This window comes from Populus trichocarpa, chromosome 10 (assembly GCF_000002775.5).
Source record: "Populus trichocarpa isolate Nisqually-1 chromosome 10, P.trichocarpa_v4.1, whole genome shotgun sequence".
Classification (NCBI taxonomy): domain Eukaryota; kingdom Viridiplantae; phylum Streptophyta; class Magnoliopsida; order Malpighiales; family Salicaceae; genus Populus; species Populus trichocarpa.
The window spans coordinates 4,391,730-4,416,760 of record NC_037294.2 but is presented as its reverse complement, the minus strand read 5'-3'; the positions used below and the strand labels follow the sequence as shown (position 1 = coordinate 4,416,760).

Here is a 25,031-nt window from a genome sequence, read left to right as displayed (position 1 = left end):
ATTTTTGGTGTCAACAAGTTTTATTTGACAAGAGGAGTTTTGTTCAATTGTTTCTTACCCTTGATTTTGTGTTTTTATTTTTCAAGGACAATATAAAGAGCGACAACCATCCTATTATTACAAGGATGGATTTTTGCAATTTCTTTTCAATCAAGGAAGACTTGCAACAAGAAGATTAAAAAAGTCAAATTGACCTTTGTTATTTATTTTACAAACTTCAAAGTGTTTTTTTAATGGACTCTTTATTTTAACCTATTATTTTATTAGGATTTTATTTATTTTATGAACTATAAATACCTTTTAGAAGGAAAATCAACAACTTGGATATTATTTCAGAAAATAACTTTTTTTGTGTGTAAAGCTACTCATACTCTCGGTTTTTCATTAAACTCTTCAAAACTTATCAAAGATTGTTTTTGATGCTCATCTTTATAATTCAAGTTCTTGATTTTTTTATAATCAATGAGTTAGGGTTTTCATCCAATAATTACATGTCATTGGTTCAAGTAATCATTGGATTGAGTTCTTTTCAATCAGATTTTAACTTTTTTGGGTTATGTTCAATTTTGATTAAGGGTTATACGGTTCTTACCCTTTAGATTCGCATCATCATCTGATTGTTTTTAGAAAAAATATAGGCAAATGATATGTCATTTACCCCTTGAGCCAAATAAAAGAAAAGAAAAACCAACAACTTTGATATTATTTCAAAAAATAACTTTTGCCAAGGCTGCTTATATTCTTGGTTTTTCATTAAACTCTTCAAAACTTATCAAAGATTACTTGTTTTTTGTGCTCATCCTTATAATTCAAGTTCTTGATTTTTTATAATCAATGGATTAGGGTTTTAATCCAATAACTATATGTCATTAGTTCAAGTAATCATTTGGTTGAGTTCTTTTCAATCAGATTTTAGCTTTTTTGAGTTATATTTAATTTTAATCGTAGGTTATATGGTTCTTACCCGTTAGATTTACATCATTGTCTGATTTTTTTAAAAAAATACAGGCAAATGATATGTAATTTACCTCTTGAGCCAAGAAAAGAAAAGAAAAGAAAAGAAAAAAAAAGGGTCAGGCACATGGCCTTTCCATTTCATGGGTTAAGTGCACTAGTTTAACCAAGCCTACGCCTTGATCTTTTCTAGCCTTTAATTTTTTCCCTCTTACATTTAAATTTAAATTCAATAAAATTACTATTATTATTTTTAATTTAATTTTATTGTTTATTGTGAATGTCTATTTTTAGTGTCATATAACTAAATAAAAGGTAGATTCTAAAAAAGAAGTTATTAAACCAAAGCAAATTTATCACTCAAGTCACGAGTTTAACAAGTGGGTTAGGGTAACCCATCTCAATTCAAAATAATATTGTCTCAATGTTTTTTAAAAATAAAATGAAACGACATTGAAATTTTTTTCCCTATTTAAGCCAGGGCTTGGAATTTTTTAGTTAAAATTCATTTGAATAAATTAATTTAAAATGTATTTGGGATATTATTTAATAAAGTATAATTCAATTTTTACTTTGTTTTTCATATGATTATAACATATTTTTCTAATATTAACAAGGTTGTTTTTGTATAGTTCGTATTTTTTTTAATTTTATTCAATTGAAGTCTTGGCATGTTTATTTTTATTATCATATAATTTGACCAAAAACTTGATTCTAAACAACAAAGTTACTAAATCCAATCAGGTCCATAACTCATGTAGCGAGTTTGATAGATTAACCTAGTTAATAAAAAGTATAGTCATCTAAAAAAAATAAGAAGAAAATTAAAATAATGATGGCTTGAATTTTTTTATTTTTTGATTATTTTAAATAAAATATTCAAGTTGTGTTTAAACTCACCAAACCAAGTTAAACATATCATATCAAATTAACTTCAATACAATTTGATTTAACATATATAATCATCGATTAATTTTATTAAATACATGCATAAGTATGTAATTTACATTTGAAATTTTTCTTAGTTTTTTTTTTTTAAATAAAAACACTCATATATATTTTTTTTACGTTAATTTTTTTTTGGCATGGACTAGTTTACTACCAATCACTAACCTCCGACTGCCTTACTCTTGGGGAAAAAAAAGTTTTCGCTCCAAAATCTGTTTCTTCCTTGAATGGACACAAGTTCTCATGGTTCCCTTCCATGACCCAATCTTTCAAGCTCAGATCTCTTCTTCGCTCTCTCATTTCCTCTCCTCCTCCTTCTCCAACACTCACTTCTCTCAAATGGGTCTCCACAAAAACCTCCCCAGCCTCACTTCTTCAATCACAACAATACCTTCTTCACCATATCCAACATCTCCTCTCTCTCAAAGCACACCAGAAAAACTTCAATTACGAGCGCTCTTTAATCTCAGCTTTAAAGTCCTGCGCAACAACCCATTTGGCTATCTCTCAAGGCCGAGGCCAACAAATCTATTGCCTTGTTTTCAAATCAGGCCTTGATTCAAACACTTTCATACGAAATAGCTTGATTAACATGTATTCCAAATGTGGATTTTTCGGTCTTGCAAAATCATTGTTTGATTCGTGTCCTAAGTTGGACCCTGTGTCATGTAATATAATGATTTCTGGGTATGTAAAATCTGGAAATTTAGATGACGCACGCAAGTTGTTTGAAGTAATGCCTCAAAAAGGTTGTGTTTCATATACTACGATGATAATGGGCTTTGTTAAAAATGATTTTTGGGGTGAGGCAATTAAGGTTTATAAGGAAATGAGAAGTGTGGGTGTGGTACCTAATGAGGTGACTATGGCAAGTGTTATATCGGCTTGTTGTCGTGTGGGTAGGATTTGGGATTGTAGAATGCTTCACGGATTAGTTATCAAGATGATGTTTGACGGGTTCGTTCTTGTTTCAACAAATTTGTTAAACATGTACTGTGCTTCTTCGAGTTTAGGCGAAGCGAGAGCTTTGTTTGATGAGATGCAAGAGAAGAATGTAGTTTCGTGGAATGTGATGTTAAATGGGTATTCCAAGGCAGGGTTTGCCAATTTGGCTAAGGAAGTGTTTGAGATGATTCCAGATAAAGATATTGTTTCATGGGGCACAATCATTGATGGTTACGTTCGAGTAGAAAGGTTAAGAGAAGCGCTCATGATGTATCGTTTGATGGTCTCTACAGGGTTGGGACCTAGTGAAGTAACGATGATTGATTTAATTTCTGCATGTGGGAGAGCAATGGCAATTGTTGAGGGTCAGCAATTGCACTGCGTTGTTGTGAAGACAAGTTTTGACTGTTATGACTTTGTGCAGGCGACAGTTATCCATTTTTACTCAGCTTGTGGCAGGATTAATGAGGCTTGTTTTCAATTAGAGTTCGGCATTAAGGACCATGTTGCTTCTCGAAATGCTCTCATAGCAGGATTTATACGAAATAGAATAATTGATCAGGCAAGGGAATTATTTAATGAGATGCCTGAGAGAGATGTCTTTTCATGGAGTACGATGATTTCTGGTTATACACAAAGTGACCAGCCTGGCATGGCTTTGGAGCTGTTTCATAGGATGGTAACTAGTGGAATCCGACCAAATGAAGTGACAATGGTTAGTGTTTTCTCAGCAATTGCTGCTTTAGGCACATTGAAAGAAGGGAGATGGGCCCATGAATATGTGCATTATAACTCCATCCCTCTAAATGACAACTTAAGTGCTTCAATCATCGACATGTATGCCAAATGTGGTAGCATCAATACTGCCTTAGAAGTGTTCTATCAAATTCGAGATAAGGCATCTACTGTCTCGCCGTGGAACACCATAATATGTGGGCTGGCCACCCATGGACATGCAAAATTGTCTCTTGAAATATATTCAGACTTGCAAAGGCGCCATATTAAGCTCAGTGCAATCACTTTCATTGGAGTTCTTAGTGCGTGTTGCCATGCTGGGTTGGTGGGGCTAGGGAAGAGCTATTTTAAGAGCATGAAGTCCAAATACAATATAGATCCTGATATCAGGCATTATGGTTGTATGGTTGATCTCTTGGGCAAAGCTGGGCGACTTGAGGAAGTCGAGGAACTGATTCGAAGCATGCCTATGAAGGCTGATGTTGTTATTTGGGGCATGTTGTTGTCAGCATGTAAAACACATCGTAACATAACTATAGGAGAAAGGGCTGCAGAAAATTTGGCCAAGTTGGATCCATCTCATGGGCCAAGTAGAATCCTTTTATCCAACTTATATGCAGATGTGGGGAGGTGGGAGGACGCTTTTTTGGTGAGGAGAGTTATGCAAAGCCATAGAATGCATAGATTGCCGGGATATAGTGGTGTTGTGTGATATGAAGTAAGGTTCTAGCAAAATGATGCATGAGATTTTTTTCTTAACATGTAGCTCAATTATTTTGCTGAGCATAACTTTTAATTTAATTGTTGGATGAAATTGAAATTTTGTTAGAAAGTTTTTGAGGCCCTGATTTGTTTAGAGTTAGAATCCCATGGTAATTGGAGTTCGGAAATGCCTCTGGATAATGCTAAGAAGTTATTATTCGAGATTTATGATATTTTCCTAGATAGTTTAGGATTTTTTTTATATGATTTAAAACTCTTTTATTATTTTTCTAGATTTATTTAAGATATTTTTTCTAGTTTGTGTAGGACTTTATTACTTTTCCTTAACTTTCAGGTTTTCTTGTTAGTTTGGATAAGTTAAGTTTATTTAAAAAATTGCAAACCTCTTAAGAGATAGACTGCTTGAACAAAAAATATGATTATTGTCTTTCTTGTATTACTTTCATCTGCATCATAAACCCTTCAGTTTGCTTATGGATAAGACCACCATTCAGCAGTCTTAAAATGTTTATCGCGTGACTACTTATGGTGTTAGTTTAAGGAGCAACACTCAAAATAACTCGACAGGGATTGTTTATTGGCATTGAAAATTAGAAAATTTTGTAATATCCATTCTTAATTTAATCCATATAGATTCTCTCATCTTGGAAAAACTGTGTCATGTTGTCAAACAACCATATGACATCAGCTATAATCGATTTGCTCAAAGCAAGACAAGTTAACAATGATTAATTTGCTTAGATCAAGACATGTTAACAATGATTATTAGAGTGATATGTTGTGGAATCTGTTTAATATAGTCATTTAGCGTTCAATCAATGTTTTGAAATAGAAAAAATAGAGACAATAAAGATATAATTATGTATGATTGAAAAAACAAAGACATAAAAATAAATATATCAGAGTTTTGGAATGAAATTTTTTTGAAAACATGAGATACATTTGAGACATATCTCCATAGAGACAATAAATATTATTTTTATCCTTAAAATATCTCCATAAAAAAATTAATTTCAAAATTATCCCATGTCTTTTTTAGTCAACAACAATTGCCTTCTCTTCTTCTCAATCAACAATCCAATTCTTGAGTGCAATGTTTCGTTTACTATTGTTCTAGGTTTTAATTTTATTAATTTCAAACTTGTATAAGGCCTATAAGAATGAATGGATTAAACGTGATCTTTTGATCATGGATGGAGAGTTTATTCATCCTCCAAGGTCCACATTTTGTTCAATATGAGTATTTGACAATAATCAATATAAAATAATTTTTTTCTTATTTTATTAAATCTCTATTATCAATCAAATAAAATATAAAAGCATGAATTATATTTCTTCATATTTTTTTCAATATTATTTGGTACACCACTACCAAACATAAATTTATCTTTGTCTCCTATTATGTCTTATCTCTTGTTCTATTTTCTCTCCTATCTGTTCCAACTCAAGCTCTATTTTCCAAAATACTAATCAAATGCTATGTTACAGACTACGAGGCATTTTGAGACATCTTAAGCCGACGTAGATGGAGGATTTATAGTTTAATCTTTTGCTATAGATTAAGCCTAACTATCCGCTTCGCTGTAAGGCTGAATTTTTTTTTTTTTTTGCGCAAAACAATGATATTCAGGTGCCGAGATGGGGTAAAAAAAACATAAAAATAGTCTTGGTCAATTCGAGTTAGCATGACAAACTTGTAATCACAATAATCAGGATCGAGCCAACATGGGATATCCAGCCAAACTCACGGCCCAAATCAAAATATTAGAATAACCTGATAAAAAATTCAAAAGGTTTATAAAGCCCTTTATAAAAAAGAATATCGTTTTAACTTTTCAAACTCATCACCCGGGTCATTAGACTCAAAGTATCTAATTTGAAAAATCATGAAGTCTAATTCTTAATCAATCAAATATTAAAAGATAAAATTGAATAAAAAATTCAATTATACAAAAGGACTCAAAAAAATAGTTATTCAAAGAATGAGGATCAAAATTGAATAACAAAATTTGTTTAATTATACAAAGGATGAAATTAAAAAAAAATCAATTTATCCAAATTAACAAAAGAATGAGGCTCAAAATTAATATAAAAATTAAAAACAATATTTTGATTGAATGGTTAAATTAAAAAGAATAATAACATTTACACAAAAGCCAAGAAAGAATTAGAAATCAAAACAATGAATGCTAAATTGAAAAATATAATACAATTAATTTAAATTGAAAGGTGAAATTGAAAATCAATAAAACTTTTACAAAAAAACCAAGAAATAAAATTAAAAATTCAAAGAATAAGGACCAAATTAGAAAATACAATATTTGATAAATTAGGATTGAATTGTGAAATTGAAAACAAATAAATCTTGATCAAAAATTAAAAATCAAAATAATAAAAAACTGAAGTTGAAATACAAACAATAAAAAGACTAAACTGTAATTTCCTAGGAATAATGGAGAAAAGAAGGGGAAAAAAAACTCACCAGCAACAAATTAGACCACCATCAATAACACGCACCACACTAAAAAAAAAGACACGACAAAGCTTCCAAAGACATAATAGAAAGACATTTTTTTGATTTTAAGAGGCGCCGAACACACCGCTGGAAAGGCGTTGGCGTCTCCTGATGTTGTACATGTGCCCCATCTTTTTTATATATATTTAGACAGATAGTCAGATACCATATTGCTCATGATCTAACATGTTAATATTAAAAAATAGTTTTTGAGAAAAGATAAAAATACCCTTTAAAACCAGTTTTGATTTTAACTTCTAATGACATTTTAGTCGGTTCAATATGCTTTTGATTTTGATTTTATTTTTTATATTTGACAATATAAAATTATCTTTCATCTTACATAATAATAATAATAATAATAATAATAACAAAAAATTCAATTTGAAAGTACCAAATTGTTCATTAATGCCCATAATAAATTTTTACCTTTAAAGGTATTTAGATTGTGCTTTTAAAATGTAAAAAAATATAATTGTTTATGATAAATTTAAAAATAATTAATACATCATATGAAAATATTTATTTTTTTTAGAGAGAGAAAGAGACATCATTACACTGTTTACTTGATCCAATAAACAGTGTAATGTTTACAGTATTTTTCCCACCAATTTTAGCTCGCGTTAATCTGCCTCATCAGACTAGAAAGTACAAATCCATTGGCAAAACCAGAGTCCTTGTGAACAAAGCTTGGACAATTAACTAAGGATGCTCGTCAACAGTCTGTGGTGCAGGACCCTATATATATTACATGAAACAATCCTTTTGTACAAGATTTCCTTTTCTGTTTCTGGAAAGTGTGAAAGCTTACACTTGAACAAAATTTGGGGCAACTAGATGTTAGAAAACTGGCTAACCTGTAAAATTAGAAAATGGCATTGGTGAAACTGGAAATCACTGATCTTCGATTATCAGTTCGACAGCTGCACCATAGTCTCCACCCCGCCAAATTCCAGCAAAGCCAAGGCAAGCTCCTTCTCATTCCATTGCCTCAATTCTTTACTTAGTCTCTTCAAAACATCAGCATCCACCTCTTGCACCTAAGAAGGTGCGCAACCTACCATTAGGCTCACAACCAAACACATACGCCCGCCAAGTGGCCCAATCACAACCAAGTGAAATTTTCCCATCAAGTGCACTCGTTAGAAATTCTATGTGCACACCTTTTGGACGCTGTTTTGATGATGACGACGATGAGTCAACTCCCCAAGCCAGTGCCCCGCAAAGTACTGAAAAAAATGCCAGTGCATACCCCCAAGCATGGCGACCATCCCCTTGGAACCTTCTTCCTGCTCGGACCAGTGAACAGCCATAAACCAAGACGACAATGTTTCTTTAAATAATGCCTGAACCAAACCTAAACCACCAGATAACCATATTAAAGAGGCCCCAAGTGAAGCTGCAAGTTTCACTCGAGTCATTGCCGCAGTGAGTGAAAACTGTCCACATCTCAGTCCATTTTTTGATCTCTTCAACTTCCCTAACCTCTCTAGGGAGCCCAATGCATGACATTTCTCTTACAGAAAGCATCATGAGTGAAATAATGTCTTCCGTTATTGATGTGCATAATGGGAATTATAATCTATCTCGTAAAGCTGAACCTAATCCACAAGAAGATTTAGATAGCCCAATAACAAGAGCGTGAGCGAAACAACTGCAAAGAGCCTTGACAAGTCAAATTGGAATGATTGGAGCTGCTTCGGAGTTAAAAGCTAGCAATCTGTTTGGAATTGGTTCAAAGATTCTTATTTACCTACAATTGAAACTTGGACATGGGAAAACCCTTAATGGTTCTTTTGATGTTGGGCTACTTGAGTTTTGATTGATAATGCAAATAAGTGAAGAAATTAATGTTGTTTACGGTCATAATAGTAGATGAGTTTGAACTCGATTTTGAAGTCATCCATTGCATGTGAAGACAAGACTAATTTAGGTGGATTTCAAGTTCAGAACGTGATCTTTCTAGATTGTCCAACCATAATTGCATTGGACTTTTGTGCAAGAAGTTATAGTCGTTTTAAATTTGGTCTGTTTATATTTCAATTAAGGTAAAAAAACGTGTGCTAGTTAAATTTGTCTAGTTACTTTGTCAAAGTCTAATTTTTTAGCTTGACTTTTGTCATGTTGAATTTTCCTAACTATGGAGGAATGTTCCAATTATAAATATAGTATCAGAATATGTAATAAATACTTTTGGCCAATATTTGAAACTTAACTTACAGAATTAAGAATTGTTCTTCTAAATTGATTTTTATGAAGAACCCTACCTGACTTATCACTCTTTAATCACAAAGAGTGTGGCGTCGAAATCCTAGATTGATCTTTGTGGCGTCCAGATCAACTTATTAAAGTATCATTCTAGTCTATCCTCCATCTTATTTACCTTAAAATCACTATAATCCAGCCTAAACACCAAAAGAAAGACAACTAACCATACCCATCCTTCATCCATTTTTCATCAGATTCATTGTTGCCAATTTTCAAATCATTCATGGCACATCATCTGGTATCAGAGCATCAGTTGCAATCTAAAGCAGGAGCCAAAAACAGAAGAAAGGCTTGTTGAAATTGAGGTTGATAAATTTAATTATGGCTGGAGATAAAGAAGATTTGCCAAGGGGGTTAAGTTTGGAATAGGCACAGGTTATGGGCTTACAATGATCTCATGCTGAGATTCGGGATGAAATGATTGGAATTCATGAACAGTTGAATACCCTTATGCAAATGATGCAAATAAATAATTTGTAACCCCAACAGAGGCAAACATTTATGGTGCCACGAAATGATATTATAGAAGTTGACGAAGATCCAAATGGGGATGATGAGGACAATGATAGGGGTAGAGCAAGAAGGCAGAATTATAATCCTTCTAATTGTCTCAAACTTAAGATTCTACCATTTACAGGAAGTAGTTTACCCGAGGAATTCTTGGAGTGGATTCAGAAGGTTGAAAAGGTGTTTGAATGGTATGAATATTCTGAAGAAAAGAAGTGCAAGGTGGTAGCACTTGAGTTTATGGATTATGCTCTTTTATGGTGGCAAAACTTAAAGATTCAGAGGAGAAGGGATGAAGAAGAGGAGATTACAATGTTGGCAACTATGAAAAGAGTGATGAAGAAGAGATTTGTTCCTGATTACTATAAATAGGAGCTATACATCAGACTTCAGACTTTGCAACAAAGATCTTTGAGCGTGGAAGAGTATGTGAAAGAGTTTGAGTTGCTGCTGATTCGATGTGAATTAATTGAACCCCAAGAGCAAACACTAGTAAGATTTCTTGGAGGGTTGAGGAAGGATATAACTAATGTTGTTGTATTACAATCGTACATCTTCCTTGAGGAAGTTATAAAGCTTACAACTCGAGTAGAGAGGCAGCAGAAACGAGGAGGTGTCCGAACTGGTGTAACTACGTCAAGCATGACAAGGGCTGTTTCTACGCCTACATGAACATAGAGCACACTAAACGAGATGAGAAGGTGGAATTTAGTAAGGGGAATACTAGTTCTGATTTTTTGAAGGGAAAGGAGAAGGTGACAGAACCTCAACATCCTAGGAGGTCTCGGGACATCAAGTGCTTCAAGTGCTTAGGACATGGGCACATTGCTTTGGAATGTCCAAATAAAAGGGTGATGATTTTGCATGGGGATCATAGAGAGCTGATCAGAGGAGATGAGGTTGAAACTGAAGATGAAGATAAGGTACAAGTGGCTGAACAAGAAGAAGATTTCAAACCAGTGAAGGGAGATTTGTTGGTTGTGCAATGGGTTCTGAATGCATAAATTGACGTTAGTGATGAGCAATGCGAGAACATCTTTCATATTCGATGTCAGATTCAAGATAAGGTGTGTGGGATGATAATTGATAATGGAAGTTGCACTAATGTTGCGTCAACTACCTTGGTGGAGAAATTAGGTTTAACTACCATTCCACATCCCAGGCCATATAGTTTGCGATGGCTGAATGAGAATGGGGAGATTCGGGTGACAAAGCAAGTTCGTGTACCCTTTTCCATTAAAACCTATTATGATGAGGTTTTGTGTGACGTTGATGTCAGCTAGCCATTTGTTGTTGGGTCGTCCATGACATTTTGATAAGGATGTGACCTACAATGGACGAAAGAACACTTATTCTTTTATGCTAAATGGAAAGAAGGTGAACTTGTTACCATTGAGTTCTCAACAGGTTAGAGAGGATCAGTTACGAAGCCAACAAAAGGAGGTGAAATCACGTAAGGGGCTGTTGTTAGCCAAAAAAGGAGACATCAAACAGACATTAGCTTCGGCGGGGCTGTTTTCATGATCTGGGCAAAGCAATTACTACAAGTAGAAGGATTGGACTTACCAAGACAGATTAAGGAATTACTTGAAGAATTTAAAGATGTGTTTCTAGATGAATTACCTAAAGGGTTACCACCTATTCATGGAATTGAGCATCAAATTGATTTGGTGCCGGGAGCTTCACTTCCTAATAGACCAGCATACAGATGTAATCCAGAGAAAACAAAAGAGATTCAAAAGTAAATTGGTGAGCTCTTAGAGAAGGGCTATATGCGAGAATCACTTAGTCCATGTTTCGTACCTACTTTGCTTGTATCGAAGAAAGATGGTACCATGAGGATGTGTATGGACAGCCACGCTATCAATAAAATAACAGTTAAGTATCGATTTTCTATACCCATACTTGATGATTTGCTTGATGAGTTACATGGTGCTGCATTGTTTTCTAAAGTCGATTTGATGAGTGGTTATCACCAAATTAGAATGAAAGAGGGAGATGAATGAAAGCAACATTTAAAACTAAACAGGGGTTATATGAATGGATGGTAATGCCGTTTGGGAACTATTTTTCATCAGATTTATTGTTGCTGATTTTCGAATAATTCACGGCACATCAGTTATCGATGCAATATCTTGAATGCTTCAGTAAACACGAAGATAGAGAATAGAGAATTCCTGGAGCAACAGGGGAAATTCCCCCACTAAAATGGGAACCAAACCCATGGCCAAGAAGAGCTCCAACACCACCATTGCTTGAGATGGCTGTGGCATTCTGACCAAGAGTTACAGAGAAGCAGCTTTTAAGAAGTCGAAACACTGCATCATTATTGTGAAGGAAGAAAGTACGGGATACAGAAAACACAAGGAAGTCAAACCATCGCTTCGCCTTATGGGTCCACAGAGATGCCACAATTGGTACGCAAGGCCAAGGACAACCAGCTGCAAGGGATTCCAAGGCTGGACCAGCCAAATTGAGAAATCGTTCTGAGGCTTTGTCAATTTTATAGGTTATGGTGAGGCTAACAAAAGCAGCCAGGGGAAGCGGAAGTGTAGCCAGAGAGCTCACACCTTTTGGAATGACAGGTCCTAAAATATTTAAGAAACCATTTCTAGAAGATTGCGAATAGGAAAGATCTTACAGCAGTTTAATTGCAGATAACCTTGCTAGTGCACTTGCACATGTAGAGCAAAGAAATAGGATAGTTGAGCAAGTAATATTAATTATGAGGCGTGGTATAATGCTTTGGAAGCCACTACTTCGAATTATCTGTTCACGCCAAACACATTGTGTGGTAGGTTAAAATGCTTTTCCTCCCCTCGCCCTTTCTTTTCTTGCCTAGCAAGGCAGCTCCCTGATGTTATTATTGCAAAACATGCATTCGGAAATAATAGCAAGAACAAACCAGCAGCAAGGCTTGGGACATCAACACCAGTAGCAGCTAATATTTTCTTGATCTTTTCCCCAACATTGGACAAATTTGCTGCAGGACTGGGCCAATCTGTACCATTCATAAATACTGGTTTCCACACTCCACGACTTACTTCAGCCAAGAAGTAGCTCACAATGGTTGCCAAAGATGCAGGGAGAAAATCAGCCAAATCTTTGAGGCTTGAGAATTCAAAAATTTTAAAGTTAAAACAGCAGGCAATTGGCCAAGGCTACAATAGAAAATAACTTACTTTTATCATAAATGGGTCATCTCTCAACAAACGCTATCAAATAACTCTACTGTTTTTGGTTGCTTTTGTTATCAGCTCACATAAATAGGTGTCAATTGAGAAAATCTAGGGCAATATAGGTTAGTGTTGCCAGCAAGTTCCAGTTTCTCAAGTATAAGATTTTGGAACATCAGCTCTACAAATTTTCAGGTTCCCTTTATGCCCCTGCCTATACAAATGAAGTCAGACAGTCATTTACCAACCTGTAGCCAGTTCACGGGGAGAAAGTCTTCCATGAGCACAGGCAGTCAATGCAGTATCAACTACAAAAGGAACAGCTTCCAAGATATCCCAGGCTGGTAATTTAGGTCTCGGAGCAGAATCATCATTTCCAGGTCCAGATGAACTACTGCTTCCAGAAGTAACACTAGTTAATGATTGGCTTCCTCTACTAATCTTTGTGAACATCATGTTAAGAAGCACATTGACAATCTGATGAACAGGAGTTCCGTGAACAAGACTAGAGAGAGTTGCAGCTGGACATTTTTTATGTTGTCGATACCAGACTTTCAATTTGGGAAATGAGTCCAAAAATATGGGTTGTACAGATTGTCAATGAAGTAGCCACTGCTGAGAGTCTCCTCTTGTTCTGATCCTTGTGGACGTTTCCAGAAGAGACTAGGTGCAAAGTTTCGTACTGATAAGAGGTATACAGGAGTTAGCTGGGATCCAACTGTGGGTACATCTCCCACTCCATGTTCAAGAGGAGGATGATTAAATCGCCATAGCTTCAAAAGAAGAGCAAATGCATTCAAAAACACAGCATGGGCAGAGTCCAGGAGACATCAGGCATGCATGAACCGAAAACCTCACAGATGGACATCAATGAGCATGCAAGTTGTGGAACCAACTGTGGGTACATCTCCCACTCCATGTTCAAGAGGAGGATGATTAAACCGCCATAGCTTCAAAAGAAGAGCAAATGCATTCAAAAACACAGCATGGGCAGAGTCCAGGAGACATCAGGCATGCATGAACCGAAAACCTTACAGATGGACATCAATGAGCATGCAAGTTGTGGAACCTGGCAATAAAAGCATTAACAAAAAAAACATAATATTGAGGGGAGAAAGGAGTTAGCTTGTGGATGAAATTATCAATAGAAAGCCATAAATAGCTTACCATATAGGCTATGTCTGGTTAATATTACAGGCTGTATATGCTCTCATAATTAGGAAAGGAGATTTAGCTTACCATCTATAGCTTCCTAAGATCACTCTAGTCATCACTCATGATTTCCTTGTATAACTAGTTTTCGTGTATAACCAAGTAGCCTGACCTATATGTAATGGTGATCTGCTGGAAAATAGAATCATCAAGAATTCTGATTTTTGAATTCTGTCATGGTATCTGAGCCCTCAGTCATAGTTTTCTAAGAACCCTCAGTCAATTTTTGTCTTTCTCAATCATAGCCTTAGTATTTATGGAGAAGTCAGATAATGTTTGTGTCAGATTTACTGGCAAAAATTATGTTGCTTGGGAGTTTCAATTGGAGACCTTTCTTAAAGATAAGGAGTTGTGGGGATATATATATTGCAGCAGCAAAAAAGGATTGATTGCAGAAGATTATGTGGCCAACAAGGCAGCTTGGGAGGTCAAAGATAATCAAATCATGTCCTGGATTCTTGGTTCTATGGAGTCACATCTGATTCTTCCTCTGCGTCCTCATAGGTCAACTCAAACTATGTGGAATTATCTAAAGCAAGTCTATAAGCAAGACAACAACGTCAGACGCTTCCAACTTGAGTTAGTCATTGCTAACTATACTCAAGGGGATCTTTCAGTCCAAGACTACTACTTTGGTTTTCTGATTTTATGGAATGACTATTCTGATATTGTTGCAGCCACGGTCTCTATAGAAGGTTTGGAGGCAGGATTGGCAACAGTACAACATGTACACAAAGCCAGCCAAAGAGATCAATTTCTAATGAAATTGAGGCCTGATTTTGAAGTTAATCGTGCCTCTCTAGTAAATAGAGATCTAGTTCTGACTTTGGAGGCATGCTTTAGAGAACTCTTGCGTAACGTATTAATACTCAAAACATTATGGAACCGTCACGTATTGCTTCTAACACTATCTTAGTTGCCTATGCTGCCCATGACAAGGGGAAGGGTCGTGATATGAGCATTACACAGTGCTATAATTGCAAGAAATATGGTCATATTGCCCCTAACTATCCTAAAAAATTCTGTAATTACTGCAAGCAACATAGGCATATTATTAAAGACTGTCCTATTCAACCTACACGCTCCAACAAGGCCTATCATATTGTTGTCACTGGTAACTTCCAGCCAGCCATGTCTGCTGGTACTACAAACTTACAGCCAGCTATGTCTGCTAGTAATGCAGCAAATTATGTTATTGTTTCACAGCCTGCAACACATTTTCTAACTCGAGAAATGGTGCAAGAAATGATTGTGAGTGCATTTTCAGCATTGGGTCTTCAAGGTACTAACTCTTCATCTCCCTCTTGGATTTTAGATTTGGGTGCATTTAATCATATGACCAATTCTCTCCATGGTCTAAGTAATGTCAGAAAATATGGTGGCTCTTCAAATATTCAAATAGCAAATGGTAATGCTCTACCCATCGTGGCAGTTGCTAGTTGGTGATATCTCTTCCTCCTTTAGAATTGTTTTTGTCTCACCTATACTTTCTATGAATTTAGCTTTTGTTGGCCAGATTGTGGATCAAAATTATGATATACACTTTGCTCATAGTAGTTGTGTTGTGCAGAATCAGATGACATGACAGTTGATAACGAAGGGGCCTAAGCATGGATGAACTACCTGTTCCATGAAGCTTACCTTTCTCTTATGTAATGTCTTTACTTTGTCACAAATCTAGAGTGTCCAATGAAGTCTAGCATACACGCCTTGCGCCTTGGTCATCCTCATTCTAGAGTCCTATCTTTTTTGTTGAAATCAAGTCTATTGAATAATAAAGAGCATTCTTCTTCTTCTTCTATGCTTCTTGATTGTGCAACTTGCAAACTTGGCAAAAGTAAAACTTTACCCTTTCCTTCTTAAGGACGTAGAGCCACTCACAGTTTTGAGATCATTCATAATGATGTCTGGGATATTTGTCTTGTTATTTCTCATGTGCAATACAAAAATTTCATAACATTTATCGATGACTACAACAAATATATATGGGTGTATTTCTTACGAAATAAATCAGAGGTTTTTCAAATGTTCAAATTGTTCTTAGCTCTAGTTGACACTTAATTTTCAGCCACTGTTAAAATTCTCCGGTTTGACTCGGGTGGGGAATATATGTCTCACGAGTTCCATTCTTTCTTGTAATCAAAAGGTATTATCTCTCAATGTTCTTATCCATATACTCCACAAAAAAATGTAGTTGAACGCAAGAAATCATCTTTTAAATGTTGTCCAAACCCTGCTCATTGAGTCTTCAGTTTCTACTATATTTTGGGTAGAAGCACTTACCACAACAACCTTTCTCATACATAGACTCCCTTCCCAAGTTTTGGATTTTGAATCTCCATATTTTAGGCTTTATCATCACAATCCTACTTATACAAACCTTCACATCTTTGAGTGAATATGTTTTATGCATCTTTCTTCGCATGGCAGAAACAAGCTTTCTGCCCAATCCATTCATTGTGCCTTCTTGGGATATAGTGTCACACAAAAGGGGTATTTATGCTATGATCCCAATTCTAATCGAGTTCGTGTTTCACGGAATGTGCTCTTCTTTGAAAATCAATGGTTCTTTCCCATGTCTTCCTCACCAAAGTCTTATGTTGTTTTTTTGCCTTCTTTTGATGACAAGTTTAGTGCTCTTAGTACTCATGTTGAAAGGTTCAAGCCAAGGTTGGTATACCAGAGGAGACCTTAAGTGTTGCCCCCTTCTGCTCCTGCCTTGCCATCTACTCCCCTGCATCGTTCCTTTAAAGTATCTAGTCCTCCTGACCGTTATGGATTCTCGTCACAGATGACAAGTACTAATACTTCTGCATTGTCATCTACTCTATCTTTTATTGCTATTCCTACTGGTTATTCACAGACAGTCAAAGAACAATGTTGGCAGCAGGCTATGAGGAAGAAAATATGTGCTCTTGAGGCTAATAAGACTTGGGATGTGGTGGATTGTCCTACAGATGTGACTCCACTTGGATGTAAGTGGGTTTATTCGATTAAGGTTAAGGTTGATTATAGCTTGGATAGGTATAAAGCTTGCTTAGTGGCTTTCGAAAATAATCAAGAATATAGAGTTAGTTACGAGGAAACCTTTGCTGGCCAAAATGACCACCATTTACACAATGTTTGCTATTGCAACTTCTCAAAATTAGGTTTTACACCAAATGGATGTGAAGAACGCCTTTCTTCATGGGGATCTCAAGGAAGATGTTTATTCCTGCAAGTTTACTTTCCACACCTACTTCTGCAGTGTGTAAGTTGCATCGCTCCTTGTATGGTCTCAAATAGGCTCCTCGTGCATGGTATGATAAATTTACTTCTACCCTACTCAAGTTTGCTTTTCTAAAAAGCAAGTATGATGCATCATTGTTTCTTCACAAAACTAAGATTGAGATTGTCATTCTTTTGGTGTATGTTGACGACATAATCATCATGGGTACTGATTTGGTTCTGATCTCACAATTAAAACAATATCTACAAGACTCTTTCCACATGAAGGATCTAGGATCTCTTACATATTTTCTTGGTCTGGAAATTACTGTTAGTTCGCATGGTATTTTTTTGTCGTAACACAAGTATGCTCAGGATTTGGTGGCTACTGCTGGTCTCCAAGACACTCCTCTTAATACTCATATGGAACTAAATCCCAAGCTATGCAAAAGGGTGACTTGTTATCAGACCCTGTAGCCTATTGAATGTTGGTTGGAAGCTTGGTCACTATAGGATTTTTTACTATATTCACAGTACAACTTTGTGGGGACCTTTCTATCCTATTAGTACCTCACTAGATCTGGTAGCATATAGTCATGTTGATTATGTCCTAAAGTGACACTCGACATTCTACTTCGGGTTGGTGTATGTTTCTTGGCCCGGCTTTTATTTCTTTAAAAAGCAAGAAACAAGATTGTGCTTCTAAATCTTCTATTGAATATGAATATAGGGTCATGTCCCAAGCTTGTGCTGAGATACATTGGCTCCAAGGGCTGTTGGTTGAACTTGGTTTTTCTCCAAGTGGCCCTACCTCTCTACACTACAAGATTTAACAGTTTTACCGACGGAATTTTTCCGTCGGTGTAAGACACATATTCCATCGGTAATTATATTACCGACGGAATCAAAGACGGAAATGATCCGTCGGTGAATCGTTCGTCGGTAATGTTTTGTCCGTCGGTAAATCCGTTGGTAATATAATTACCGACGGATTTACTAACGGAACAGACGCGTCGGTAATAATTTTTTTATTACCAACGGAATTACCGAGGGATTTACCGACGGAAATTCCGTCGGTAATTATTGAAAAACATTTAAAAAAAATTCATTTTATAAAATTATAAAATAATTAAATTAACATAAATTAACACTGTATAATATATACTCAAAATGCTTGGAAAAAAGAATAAGAAAATCAATTCAAACAAATTTGCAACAAATAAATAAAATAAAAAAATTAATTCAACTAAAAAATTAATTCATATGAAAAAAATGAAGTTGCAATTGCTAAAAATTTAAAAATCCTATAAATAAATCTACTAAAAATTGATCTCATATGAAAAAAAAATCTCACAACAACATTTATACAATTATTAAGAACAAAAACAATTAAAAATAAAATAAAAAACAAATATAGTGAAAAAAATCATGAAAAAAGAAGAAAAAAGAAAAATCTTACCTTAATGTAGTTGCAAGTGAAGCTAAGGAGAGAAAAAAATTTCATTAAGCATATTAATTAAAAAAAAAACTAAGAGGATAAAAGAAGAAAGAAGAAGAAGACATACCCAAGCATGGAGGAAAAGAGAAGGAGATGAGGAGAGAAAAAAATAGATAAGAAATGATGTTTTTTACATAAAGTGAAGAAGAAGAATAAGACATACCTTAATGATGTTTTTTACATATAGTGAAGAAGAAGAAGAAGAAGAAGAAGTAGAAGAACAAGAAGAAGAAGAAGAAGAATAAGAAACGGGTCTGTCTCTTGTGAAATAAGGGCATTCAGGCTTTTTATTGGGACGTTTTACCGACGGATTTACCGACGGATAATTAAATTTTAATATTTTTTAATTATTCCGTCGGTAATTCCATCGGTAATATTTAATTTAAATTTTCAATTTCGTAAATTTTTTTCAGAAACCGCCAAAAAATACCGACGATTTTTCAATCCGTCGGTGATTCCGTCTGTAATATTTAAATGAAAATTTTAAATTAATTAAATTTTTTTAGAAAACCGCCAAATAACACCAACGACTTTTCAATCCGTCGGTGATTTACTCTCTGGAAAATACCGACGGAATTTTCCGTCGGTGATTCCCTTTGTAATTAACATGATGAACAGTGTTCACAATTTACCAACAAATTTACCGACGGAATCACCGACGGAACAAATTCCGTCTGTAATTCCGTCGGTAATTCCGTTGGTAAAAATGACACGTCATCATTTTTTTTTTGCTTTGTTTTAATTTTTTTTCCCACGGTAATTCCCTCGGTATATACTGAGGGAATATTTCCGTCAGTAAAATCCCTCGAAAATTTACCGACGAAAATATTCCCTATTTCCGTTTGTATTTATCAATTTTCTGGTAGTGCTACATGTAGATAATATTAGTGTCATTCACATTTCAGCCAATCTCATCTTCCATGAACGCACTAAACACATCGAGGTTGATTGTCATTTCATCCATGAGGCATTTGAAGCTCAGACCATCTCTTTCTTATGTATCTAGAAATCTTTAAGTGGCAGATATCTTTATCAGGGCTCTCACGTGACAACGACATAATTTTCTTTCAGACAAATTAACCATATAGGCTATGTCTGGTTAATATTGCAAGCTGTATATCCTCTCATAATTAGAAAAGAAGATTTAGCTTACCATATATAGCTTCCTAAGATCACTATAGTCATTACTCATGGTTTCCTTATATAACTAGTTTCCGTGTATAACCAAGTAGCCTGACCTATATGTAATGGTATACACAAGTAGAGTAGCCTGACCTAGCTATATGTAATGGTGATCTGCTCCAATCACTATTGAAAAGCGCCCCTTAAAGTAAATACCAATTAAAGAATCAAAACGAGAAAAAATTGTTGTTTATTTTAAGAAAAATAAATCCCCTTTCTCTTGATAAATATGAGTTCAATGGAAATTCCAAATACAATAAAATTCATAAGCATGCTATATCCTGATGGTATGAGTTGTTATACCAATTCTAGCTTTGTGAAATGATCTCATCCCTTTGCAACCACCCTGTTCCTGTTTTCCAATTTTCAGAATATGCTCCATTCAGGAGCGGTAAAGTAGCTCAACTCAATTGTCAAAACAAAGCCTTAGTTCAATACAATGGACCACCAACAGGAGTCTTGAATGTTTATTCCCAGAAAAAAATCTTGTCAAATTATAAGTTATCATGTTCATGTCCTTTTTTAAGTGAGCAAACTCTAAAGCTTTCCTACGCCCAAGAATCTTCGACTTCAGTCACATTGCTCACTTGTGCTCAAGCTATTGTTTCATATCTTCGAAACCACCTTAAGACAACTGAAGTACAATAACGAATTGCACAAAATTAACCAAGCACAAAGTGTCATCAAAATCTAATCAAACCAGCAATAACATTATTTCTTATCAAAATAGCGGAAGATTAAGCATAAGTAAGAGGCCAATATCAAAAAACCTTCTCAACCTAAAAACTTAAGCTGTTAGGTGAGGTCTCAAGATATGATTTATATTATTCTCTAACACACTCCCTCAAGTGAAAAGCCCTTTAGACTTGAAACTTGCACAGACCTAAATTACTTTGTGCTTAATTTTTTTATCAAATAAATTAGGATGGTGAGATTCGAACTCGTGACCGTTAAGTTATCAAGGCTCTGATACCATGTCAAAGAACCATTTCAACCCAATAGCTTAAGCTGTTAGGTGAAATCCCAGGATATGATTTATATTATTTTCTAACAGTCAACTCGCTCACCAAGCCATGCCATGTAGTGAAAAAATCTGAACACATTCCACGGTTGCTATTCCCACGATAAGTACATTAGGATTGCAGCATAACGTATCAAATGGCTGTCACTCCTAGAATACTCTGCATGCAGGAACCGGATGAGACAATAATCTAGTGATGAAATGAGCAGGGTGATCCTACATCAAAATTAAGACATTGGCATTTTTAGAATGATTTTTGGAGAGGGCGACTAAAAGCAGTTCACTTGAAATAATCTTTCCAACAATTACCAAGTATCAGCTTACCTGTATATTCCAACACCGAAGAAGAGAAGCCCCACAAAGAACTGTAGCAGCAGATATCTTCTCATCATCTGATCCCTTGACTGCAAGTTCAAATGTGTTCTCGAGCTCTGCTAAGCTTCCATCAAATCCCTTGGTTAATTTACAAAAAAGAGCATCTGACATACCTGGCTTCAGCAAAGAAAAGGAAGCACTGAAGACCAGGACAAAATCTAAGAAGTTAACGGATAAGGAAAATTAATTTACAGATTTCATCCTTGGCTTTGTATAGATAAAGTTCGAACAATAGAAATATGATCTGGATAAATTAACAGCACTGACTTTAACATGAAGTGTGAGTGTTCTTGAAGCAGGACTTGAAACCAGAGCATTAACCATCACTGGCGAAAGTGAGGCCCCCTTCATGAATGATGACCAACCAGGCACCTGGGCTGGCACACTGTGAGGTATTTGGTTGATGCATCCATTGACATACCCAGGCCAGAAATACACTGATGTGTCCATTAGATTTCTCGCGAGGCAAGCCTTAACAATAAGATGTCTCATGTTTGCAGCTGAACGTAGCAACACAAGACTTACAATTAGGAAACCTCAACAATATGTTGAATGAGCAAGCACTGAATGTTATATACAAGTAACAAAGAGATCTTAGCCAAACATCACATACATAAAAGAATGTTGGAAAAATAAAAGATGCCCATCAATAAGAACAAGCATTGCAAAGTTTACAAGTAACAAGAAACAAGCATTACATCATTTGAATGGTCCAACATAAAAAACAAGAAAAAACATCATTGAGGTCAGTTCACTTAGATCAACCATCGTTGTTTAAGGCCTGTTTAGAAATACGTTGAAAGAAATCTTTTCAAGAAAAAAAAATGAAAGAAATATTTTATTTGCAAGGATTGAATAGGAAAATTTTAGAGAGAGACGACCAGAGGACAACATTGGCTGGGGTTTCCAAGGAGATGTTGGGGCTGCATTGTTGAACCAGGGAAACTGTCAAGGATTTATCACTGTATCTATCCTACTAGATTTTTTGGATCCTCCATCAAATATCATGTAGCTCAAATTTTTTTTGAGGAATTCAGAAAGTTGTCCCGATCTTCTTTTCTTGGTCAGGTCATAGGTGAAAGATCACAGAAGCAGATGCCAAGTCCAACCCCTTCATGGTGCAGCATTGAACAATTGCCTGATGCACTAATGAATGATAAACTTTGAGAACCAAGAGAGCAAACTCAAGTGAGGGGGATTGCACCTTGTTGACATAGAATTTTATAAATCTTTTATGACTAATGAGATGATTTACTAATTACTGCTTAGACAATATATATACACAACACACACACACACACACTTGATTAAAAGCTTATCACCACTTATTGATTCAATGATGATAACACTGCCATTCCAGCATCAATTCATCAGTGATAAAGGTAGTGCATAAACTTTTTAGATCATGAATGCTTGATCTTGGACTTGCTATCAAGTCGAATATAGACAGAAATGTCACCATGAAAAATAGTAACAAAAATTTTGGATGCCCACTTTTAGCATATCTATGAAACTTGATATAGACAAGAATTCCTCATCCATCTTGAAAACGTAGTTTTTTCCACCATCTTGCAGGCTTGACATAATAGATGCCTTCTGATAGTCTCCTACCCTCCTCTCAAAGAAATTTGCTTTCCCTCTGCACAATGAAACAAGCAGGTAAAACAATGAAAATTGTGCTCCAAATAGAAGACATCATACTAGATACCCCCTGCAACATCAAAAGTTAGAATTTGCAAAGTCAAAACATCGACTTTTTTCTCTTCCTTCAAAACGCCCACCAATTCATATGTGAAAAGTTGTGTGACATTACCACCTAATCCCAGTTTTCCACTACTCAGACTAAAATTTAGTGTGGTTGAAAATGGAAACAATCTGTAGGCACGTTATTTGCACAAAGTAGTTTTTTAATATCAGTTTATACTATCACTGCCTTGTCCATTCTTATATAAGGTCAAACTTCATGCTTTTTTCTCACTTCCACGCTTAATGTGGTGAAGTATACTAAAGACCCATGCTTCTAAAAAGAATCACATTTTTTGTCCATGCAGTTTAATGATTGAAGTTCGGGCTACATGGTTAATGGGTTTTAAAAAAGACTAATTTCTGAAAGGCACCAAGCAGAGGCATAAGGTGCTTAGTTGAAAATGCTAAACCACTTCTGCCAAGGAGCTACACAACAAAAAGTTCAGACAAATAAATCAGATGTAGGATGTCAGTTTTTAGCAATACGTTCACAAGATTACTATACTCGCTGCAAGGATATGAACTCCATCCAATCGAAGGGATTTTCAACGTTGTACTTGAAAAGAATGAAGAGAAAGATTGAATTTACCAGAGTGATTGTTATTGATACTGAATCATATACTTATACAGGGAGGCTGCAACTGATTCCTACAAGTCAGGAATCAGTTGCTGCATTGTAGCTTCAGTAGCGACATATTAGGCATTACAATGGAAAGTGAATAAATACATATCTTCTATTTTATACAACTCTGCTATTCTATACACGGGAATATTTCATTTCCTAACACTCCCCCTCAAGTTGGAGAGTGGATATCCTGCACTCCTAACTTGCTAACCATAGGAACAAAGATCTCTTTTCCCAGGGGCTTAGTCAAGACATCTGCTAGTTGATGTGCAGAGTCGACATGTTTTGTAGTAATGGAACCATCTTGAATCTTGTCTCGGATGTAGTGACAATCCATTTCAATGTGCCTAGTTCTCTCATGAAACACTGGATTGGCTGCAATGTGTAATGCAGCTTTATTGTCACAATATAGTAAGGCAGATTCACGGTGTGAAATTCCCAAGTCTTTCAGTAGACATCGCAACCATGTTAACTCACAGCAGGCTCCTGTCATTGCTCGGTATTCTGCTTTAGCAGAAGAAAGCGAAACTGTTTTCTGGCGCTTCGACCTCCAGGATATCAGTGAAGGTCCAAGAAAAACACAATAGCCTGTTGTAGATCTCCTAGTGAGTGGACAGCCTGCCCAATCTGAGTCACAATAAGCTCTCAATTTTAAATCACTCTTCGAAGAGAAAAATAAGCCTCGGCCAGGTGCACCTTTTAGATATCGAACAACTCGAAGAGCTGCCTCCATATGAAGTTTTCGGGGCTGCTGCATAAATCTACTCAAGACATGTACAGCATACGTTATGTCTGGCCTTGATACAGTCAAATAAATTAACCGACCCACCAATCTTCTATACCGGTTTGTATCCTTGAGCAGGGTGCTCTTGTCTGATAATTTCAAGCCCCGTTCCATAGGAGTATTAATAGGAGCAGCACCTGACAAACCTGCATCCTCAATGACTTCCAGTGCATATTTACGTTGTGAAATGAAAATTCCATTCTTTGAAGTAGACACCTCAATTCCAAGAAAGTATTTTAAATCACCAAGATCTTTGATATGAAAATGTTTATGCAAGAATTGTTTAGTTGCAGCAATGTTAACCAGATCATTTCCAGTGATCAAGATATCATCAACGTATATCAAGAGAACAGTAAAGGACATACCCTGCTTCCTGGTGAATAGAGAATAATCTGCTCTTGATTGTATAAAACCAGCAGAATGCATAGCTTCGGAAAATTTGGCAAACCACTGGCGGGATGCCTGTTTTAAACCGTAAAGGGACTTGTGGAGGCGACAAACTAGATGATCCTCCCCCTGGCGCCGAAGACCTGGTGGCAGAGACATATATATCTCCTCAGCTAAGTCTCCGTGAAGGAAAGCATTGTGGACGTCCATCTGGTGCAGGGGC

General features: G+C 35.7%; 1 protein-coding gene across 1 annotated transcript; it reads left to right on the top strand.

Moving 5' to 3' along the window:
• Positions 1 to 2,039: 2,039 nt before the first annotated feature.
• Positions 2,040 to 4,423, top strand: LOC7497982 (pentatricopeptide repeat-containing protein At5g19020, mitochondrial). Its single transcript, XM_002314384.4, has one exon. The coding sequence runs from the start codon at positions 2,159 to 2,161 to the stop codon at positions 4,292 to 4,294; it is 2,136 nt and encodes a 711-aa protein (XP_002314420.4). The 5' UTR covers positions 2,040 to 2,158; the 3' UTR covers positions 4,295 to 4,423.
• Positions 4,424 to 25,031: the final 20,608 nt, after the last annotated feature.

Coding starts and splice junctions, on each gene's coding strand:
- LOC7497982 (XM_002314384.4), top strand. CDS start 2,159: ATGACCCAATCTTTCAAGCTCAGATCTCTTCTTCGCTCTCTCATTTCC.